General features: G+C 39.0%; 1 protein-coding gene across 2 annotated transcripts in view; it reads left to right on the top strand.

The window, feature by feature from the left end:
* The window catches only part of ZNF385D (zinc finger protein 385D), a 318,355-nt gene that overhangs the window by 224,253 nt on the left and 85,611 nt on the right, over positions 1-8,491 (top strand). For both annotated transcript variants that reach the window (XM_008571375.1, XM_008571374.1), the window contains one exon: positions 4,900-5,062. In XM_008571375.1, the coding sequence (XP_008569597.1) occupies positions 4,900-5,062 (163 nt within the window). The remainder of the gene's footprint in view (positions 1-4,899; positions 5,063-8,491) is intronic.

Raw genomic sequence — 8,491 nt, 5'->3', positions numbered from 1 at the left:
GGGAGCGCTGCCACACTCCCAAGCGGCGCACTGTAGCAGTGCGCCACTGGGCGGCCCAAGAATTATTTTTCTTTAAAAAAGGAGTTATTTTAATCTACTTGCTTTTAAACTGGAAGCCATTTTAAAGTATTGAAGATAAAATTTGAAAATTGAAAGGTCTTACTGGCTACTGGTGAGTAGGATGTGGCAGTGACATCTAAAGTGGCATCATTCTGTTCTACAGGAAAGTCTGTGCATGTCTTTAATATCGGTACTTGCCTCTGGGATGACACTTGTCAGATTTCATGTCACGTGCTATTTCAAAATTAGGATAGTGATTTTTTATTACGTAATTACAATATTCAACTTATAATTTTAAAGTAAGTTGTTATAAAGTCCCGTTCTTACTGTTTTGCTGACTTCCAGGTGTACTGAGATCACCTGATTCTGTTTTAGTTTTAAAATATAGAATTCCGGAACATGGTGTGATGAAGGTGTGCACCTGCTTATTTGACCTTGAAATGACTCCTGTGAACAGTAACTATTTGCTTGTGTCTTGATGAAAATGGGAACTTGCTTGTTCCCGGGTGTTCGGGAATGACTTGACTCAGAGACTAGCTAATAAATAATAGGAAACAACCTTGGAGGTTCTATGATGCTAGTATAAGGTGGAACCATCCTCCAGCTCTCTGCCTCAAAGGAGAAGCAGATGAGGCCCAAAGAGATATCTCTGGCCACCTGCTGCTTTTTAAAAATCTCCCAGCAGGATTTCTATTTAGGCTGCAGTTTTGTTTACAGTCATGGAAAGATTAGATGTAGGAGAATAACCTATTCTGTCCAATCAAGTGGGCTAAAGGTATAAGGAGAGCCGGCTGGGTTTTCTGCCCTCACAGAAGGAACACACATTTATACAACTATAGAGGCCAAGGAAAAACTTCCTCTTTACCCCTGAAGTTTCTCTGAGAATCAACTGAGAAAACACAGGTTAATAGAAGAAATGGCAGAACAAGTTTATAGGATCATAGTTTTACTTGACCCTAAGCCTTCAGAATGAAGACCCAAAGTTACGGGAGAAACTGTCCATTTTTTGTGCTCATATTCTATGAAGTAGAGAAAGCCATGTAGAAATGTGATTGGAAAAAAAAAAAGTATAATCTAATGCAATAGACTTTGTGACTCTCCGTGTAGCATGCCTCTCTCCAGGCAGTACCCTTTCCGGCACAGGGGTCTTATGACCTATAATCAGACATGGTTACGTCAGACAATTTCTTTGTGGACAGCTACAAAACAGAAAAGCGAGGGAAGGATTGGAGTATATTTTTAGTCTTACTTATGGCTGGCTTTGGGGAGAGGATGGCCTGTTTTTGTTTTCTAGGACCCCTAAGACTCGCCTTGGGGAAGAGGGATTCTAGTTTCTATGGCTTGCTTCAGGGGAGAGAATGAGGCTGAGAGACAGGACGGTCAGAGAAAAACATTGCTTTTGAGGCTGCTTCTGAGGTCTGCTTTAAGAAATTGCTTTCTGAGCCCCAAACAGCACATCTGAATCAAGGTAGACCTAGAATTATGGGGTATACATAGATTAGAAAAATTTATACTAGGATAACTGAAGAGCTGTCTAATAAATGATAAAGAAAATTTAAAATATCTAGAAAGTTATCTGTCTACATTAGGTTTCCAACCTGTATGCCCACCTTGACCTCCAGCACACACCCTGCACAGCTACAGTCACATTGACCTCCTCTGCTGCTCTCATCCCTCTATGCTCCTTTTCCTCTAAATTCTACATGGCTTGGTCGCTCTATAGCACTTTGGACCTTCACATCATTTGATTTTTTTTTTTTTTTTCAAATTTGGAAGAGGCTTAGTTGCATTTTCTAAAAATCAGATAATTTGTGATTAAGATAATTATTATGGGGGTGCTTTGGGACTGTCATTGAATGAACAAGTGAGTATGTCTTTTGTTTTGTTTTGCATTTTAAGAGATGAGGTGTCTCAACTGGGAGCCCACCAACCATTGGACATTTTGTCATCCCCTTCTTCCCACAATTCCCTGAGCTATTGCTTTTGCTGGAGACATGGCTTAGCTGTACCAGTGCAAAGAGGTTTATTTATTTATTTGTTTGTTTGTTTGTTTAATTTATTTGTGTGTGTGTGTGTGTGTGTGTAAGTACTCAAGTTGTGGGGTTCTTTTGCTTTTATTATTTATTTATTTATTTATTTGTTTAATTAATTAATTAATTTATTTTCTTGGTTATGACTATTCATGAGATATAAAACTGATTGTCACCCCTCGTGCCCATGACATGAGGGCCAGATTCATACTGGCAACATACACATTACCACAAATTGCGTTTATACCCCGTGTCCCCCACCCAATTATCCACCAGCTCCATCTCCCTCCCCATTTCCCCCAAACTCCACTTTGTAGCCCAAGGAATGTTCTCTCCATCTGCAAGTCCAATGCACTACTGTGGTCTTTCTTTCCTTCCTTCTTTCTCGCTTAGCTCCCACTTATGAGTGAGCACATGCAGTATTTATCCATCTGTGCTTTGCTTATTTCACTCAACGTAAGTTTCTCCAGACTCATCCGTGTTGTTGCAGATGGGAGTATTTCATTCTTTTTTTTTTTTTGGCAGAGTAGTATTCCATGGTCTATATATACCACAGTTTCCTTATCCAATCATCCGTTGATGGACATTTAGGTTGGTTCCATGTCTTGGGTATTGTAAACAGATCTGCGATGAACATGGAAGTGCAGGTATCCCTTTGACGTGATGATTTCCATTCCTCTGGGTATATACCCAGAAGTGAGATCACTGGATCATATGGAAGATCTATCTGTAGTTGTTTGAGAAACCTCTTTATTGTTTTCCATAGTGGTTGTACTAATTTACAGTCCCACCAACAGTGTAGGAGTGTCCGTTTCTCTCCACACCCTCACCAGCACTTGTTATTCATCGTCTTTTTGATTATAGCCAGTCTAACTGGGGTGAGGTGGTATCTCAATGTAGTTTTAATTTGCATTTCCCTGATGACTTATGATGTTGAGCATTTTTTTATGTACCTGTTGGCCATTTGTATGTCGTCATTTGAAAAATTGTGGGGTTCTTTTGGAGTAAGTTTATCAGTTTCAAAATAGTGATATTCACCTGGTGCTATGATATGTTAAAACCAAGTCTTATCTAATTTGAAATTCCACTGAGAAATGTAGATTTGCTAGGAACCTTTAAAATGTATATTTTGGAGATATAAGTGGAAATAGTACTGTTAATCTAAACCCAGTCTTTTAATATATATTATATATAACACATTTACTTCTATCACCAGGGGAAAGGGTACTGGCACAGAGAAGAGAGGAACTCTGCTCTAAGGAAAACTTTGTAGCCAGTTGCCTAGAGAAGAAGACCAACTATCTTGTGGATTTAATTAAATATAGCATTTTACTCTCAAAAGATGTGGCCCAAAGGGCTTGATTTATTAAAAAAGAGAACTGCACGGGAAAAAAAGACAAGTCTGTTGGACAAAGTGGTATTCTCTACATAGAATCAAACGAATCCAGTCTATCAAAAGTTCACATTTTGGTTCACACTGTCTCTTAATGTTATGTGTTGTTGGAAAACCTGTAACTGATGCATGAGTGTGCTCTCTCTGTTCAAACTGTTTCTAATATATAATTTCCTTGTCCAGTGTTCTTTCAATAAGGGTACCTAGACCTTTGAGGATATTTTGTCAGAATGATGCAAACGAAGGTGTGGACTATTTATTTATTAAGTGATATTACACTGCAATGCCTACCTACCACATTTACTGTAATAAGGACAATGTGATTATTATTTTTCTGGCAAAATGGAACATTAAGTTTAAATAAGCAGTAGTAAATAATGAGTAACGAAATAGGGATAGTCCTCCACTGAGATATGTTTTTTGTGAGGTTACATTTTTAAAGGTTTTCACCTGGAAAACTTCCTGACCTAAGAATCGCCCTGCCCACCCTCCCTCATTCCCTCCCTCCCCCCTGTTAAAGGCTTCCCTCAAACACACAATAAATAAACATTAATAAATATACACCTCTTTAAAGATGATTTTCTATCTCAATGTGTCTTTCCAGTACCCCCTTGTTCCTCCAAAATAGTACTAGGAAAATATAAACTTAGGAAAATATATATCACTGCTTAAAAAAAAAAAAATCTCAGAAGGCACAGGTAAAAGAATCCATTAGGGAGTAAAACACACTGGAGCCTCCTAACAAAGGATTGGGGCATGAAAGATCCATGTGTTGAAAGAATGGCACTACCTCGAATTTCTCAGACTACCCTCTGTAGGAAGTGAGGAGAAAGAAAGGATCAGACAATTGCCCAGCATCCGTGTACTCCATGTGGACTTGAGCAGTGCACCTGCTTTTGAACTCTCAAGCTTCAATCTCAGCCTCCAGGGTTCCCACTTCCCTTGTTATGTGCGAACCTTTCCTTGTAGATACCTGGTGGGGACTGTGTTAATAAGACACACTGTAGAAAGAGAAAACACATTTTCCCAGCCAAGAAGGCGAGAGCTACTCTTTTCTAAGGCCCTTGTTAATCTTTAGGAGCCCAGCTTATTCTGTGGCAGAACAAAGGCAATACAGGTGTCAACTCTTATTTTTTCCCTCCACTCCACAAAGAAAATGTTGGTGATGTGTTAGCGTCCAGCTACATTTCTCTTAAGAGAAGCAACAGAATATTTCCTCTTTCTGTCCTGAGGTTTTAGAACTTTATTCCCCTTGCTTTTTAGCATCATTCTAAATAGAATTCCACTGTTTGAACACAGCCAGAATTAGTTTGAATGGTACCTGTTATTGAAAGGGAGTCTGTATTTGCAGTAATACAGAGAATACCAGTTTAGAAATGAGCCTGATTGCATGGTTCATTTTGTTCTCCTTTGTAGAGCCAGGCTGCGGCCCACTACAAAGGCACGAAACATGCCAAGAAGCTCAAAGCACTGGAAGCCATGAAAAATAAGCAGAAATCTGTAACTGCCAAGGACAGCGCAAAGACTGCCTTCACCTCCATCACTACCAATACCATGAATACCAGCTCTGACAAAACAGGTTAAGCGATGATCTTTGTTGTTGTTGTCGTCGTCATTGTTTGGGGGTTCCCTGCCTTGTCTAACCCCGTGTCTGTTTACTTATGTGCCTGCCACATTGATTCATGCTGGAACCATCTCTTGGTATAATGGTAATTGTTTCCCTTCATTTCTCCAATACCTTTAAGAGATCAAGATTAGTGCAAGTTATAATACAGATTTTGCATTTTGCAATAGTCCTGTGGCCGTTTTAGAAGAACTCAATAGTCGTGAAAGGCATTTGAAGCCATGTGCCCCTAACCCTTTTTGAGAGGCGAACCTCTTCAGTGTGTATCGTTTGCATCTTGTGTGCAGCACCTTAGCTTATAACTGCACGGCAGATTTGATTTAACTGAGAGTGCACTGCAAAGTACACCGAATGAATTGAGAAGGCCCCGATAAGGGCATTACTGCTGACAGGCTTGATTCTCATAAATTCCAAACATCGCATTGTTCTAAGTGGTGAGTGGGTGCTTCTGAGCTTGTTATGGCTGGGTAACCTTCCCTCTGCATACACAGGTAAGTGTTATTGATACCAATTATTCTTTTTAACAGAGTCTTCACAGTGGAATAATGGCCTCTGAATGGCCCCTTGGGAAAGCTGCTGTAAACAACCAGCTTATTCACTGCAGGGAAAGACAATGGGGTTTCCTTAAGCTGGCATTTTAAAATTTAAGACCACTAGTCCTCAAAATTTATGTAAAAGAAAGCCATGTGTGATTCATGGATGTATCTCTAGTAAACCACTTTCTAGAACACAAGGGCTAGTACATGTCAATTGTTTTCCAGTTCGTACAAATGGCAATGTGAGAAAATGTTCATATTACCACCTATGGCAATGTTTTAACTAGGAGAGAATATTCTCACCATGACTGATGAAAATACAAAGTGCTAAACAGTGAACAAATTGAACAGATTTAAACAATGTTGTAATACATGTTAGCATCCACTGGACACATAAGTTCCTCCAAGGATCTGGAGTGATGCTTACTCCTATGTAAATCTGTAAGGGACAATGATATTTTCTCTGAGTTCCTCTGGCATGCTGTGTGACCTATATCCTGGTATTATTGATAGAGGCATCATGCCCCCCTCCCTGAGAACCCTGTGTACTCCCTGAGGCTAAGTGCACCTGTCATCTTTGTACCCTGGCACGTGGTCGGGCATGGTATAGGTGCTGAGTAAAAGGCCTATTGAATGACTAAATCTTCTTTCACCACTTTGGTTCTCTGATATATCCAAGTTTGTGCCACTACATACTCATGGGCAAAAAAAAGGAAGTGCTTGTCATATTCGCCTCTGTAGTACCTAGAGCAAGCGCTGGACCATGCCATTTTATTAATTTAGATGTAAAATCTTACAGGAAAAGCATTCATGTTTTCTCTAATAATTGAAGACTCACTGCTTCATTTTGGGGGGCTGTAGGAGAATGAGTGCTAATGAAGCAGGTGAGTATAATTTCTACTCCCAGATATTGGGGCACGGATAGGGATTCCCAAAGCCACACTAGACATAGAGAAATGCAGATATTTTTTAAATGCAAAGAAGATAGTAGGTAGTAAAAACAAAGAGATGTGTTTGGTAGAAAGGGTTAGAATAACATTTTTCCTTGCCCCCAATCTTTCTACTCCTAGACATTTTTAGCAAAAACAGCTGTTCGGGTTATCTTGACTCCTCTTTAAAATGCAAAAATCCTTGTTACATTAAGGATGTATGTCATTTAAAAATACATATGTGCATGGTGGGGAGAGCTGCTGACTTGGGTTAGGAAAGGCCCCCAGGTGTGTTGTCTTTGCTAAGTGAATGAGTTGTGAACACAAAACTCCATCCTTCAACTTAGACACTAGAATGTAAAACATCCCCCTGAGTCTGAGTCTCAGTGGATCCTTTGTTACAAGAGAAGCAGGCTTCTTCAGAATCCCTGTGGTATATTTCTCCGTGTCTGCCTAAACATCAAGGTTGTATGTTTTTAGAAGTTGAGTGGGAACAAATTTTGAGTTGGGCTGCGGAAGAAAACCTACATAACATAAACATGCCAGAACTTACCTATCAGGGAAATGGTGATGAAATGGTGAAACACACTTCCTTGCTGGAGCCAGAAAAGATTCCAAAAGGGCAGACTCCGTGTCTGCCTAAACATCAAGGTTGTATGTTTTTAGAAGTTGAGTGGGAACAAATTTTGAATTGGGCTGCGGAAGAAAACCTACATAACATAAACATGCCAGAACTTACCTACCAGGGAAATGGTGATGAAATGGTGAAACACACTTCCTTGCTGGAGCCAGAAAAGATTCCAAAAGGGCAGACGGGATGGGAAAATAAGATTAGTGCAGATATACTAAAACCAGATGAAGAAAGTAACGGGCATTGAGAAGGACATTGTTTTCCTATTCCATGGAGACCTATACCCAGGAAAAAAACAATTCATATGAGTTCAGAGACTAAGGATTCCAGCACACTCACCAGAAGTTTTAAGCTGAATTCTATCTTTAACTGGAATTTTCACAAAACTATGAGAAGGAGACCAAGAAAGCTCCATCCTTTTCATAGACCTTTGTCCCATTTGTATTGCAATGTAAACCAGAAGCACCGAGGCTGACAAATTTGAGTTTTCTTAAAACAATTATTTGTCCTTTTTATTACTGCCTGCTTCCCCATACTGATTAGGAGTACAACCCTGAAAACAAAATGAGTTTCTGAGCTAGTTTTCTAGAACAGTTAAATACTTAGCAGAAGGAGACAAGAATCTGAATCAAATATTGTGTATTTTTTAATAATTAAAAATTGTAACCCTTCTGCTTAATTCACAAGGATGTTTTATTATTTGTGGACTTATCCATAGAGCTGCATTAAATCACATTTTACTGATTTTACCAAATCACTTAAATAAAAATGAGCCAGTTATATATAATGTATATATAAACTAATTCAATTATATGAAAAAAAACCCCACACTAATTTGAAAAATGCTAAGCCTGCAATGCTTTGGTAGATGTGAATCTTCAGAGAGGGTTGGGGCAACAGTTGTAAAAAGGGCATGAAATGTTGTCAACTTGAATTTAAAAATGTGATTTAAGGGTTTTCTCTAAAATACAAGAAATAGATTACTTGTAAAAACAAATTTTTATTGCAAAATTACTTGATAAAAAAAGAATTTTGACAATTTCTCTTGAATTCCCAAATCATACATTATTAATATAAATAATAAGGTTTTAATTGCTGCCTTGGAGTAACAAAGACGTCTAAATGACCTATGGGATTAGCTCCTATTTATGAACTTTGTAATCTTGAGTGTTCCCCCCCCCCCACTATTTGTGTCAGTCTGCATGCTGGAGCAGAAGGTGATCTATCACCAACTGCTCATAGAAAGCCTACTGCAAGTGTCTCTAGGCAAGAAGGCATTCCTTAACAT

Source organism: Galeopterus variegatus, unplaced genomic scaffold (assembly GCF_000696425.1).
Source record: "Galeopterus variegatus unplaced genomic scaffold, G_variegatus-3.0.2 Scaffold685, whole genome shotgun sequence".
Classification (NCBI taxonomy): Eukaryota; Metazoa; Chordata; class Mammalia; order Dermoptera; family Cynocephalidae; genus Galeopterus; species Galeopterus variegatus.
The sequence above is the reverse complement of the archived record's forward strand: the minus strand, read 5'-3'. Positions and strand labels throughout refer to the sequence as shown.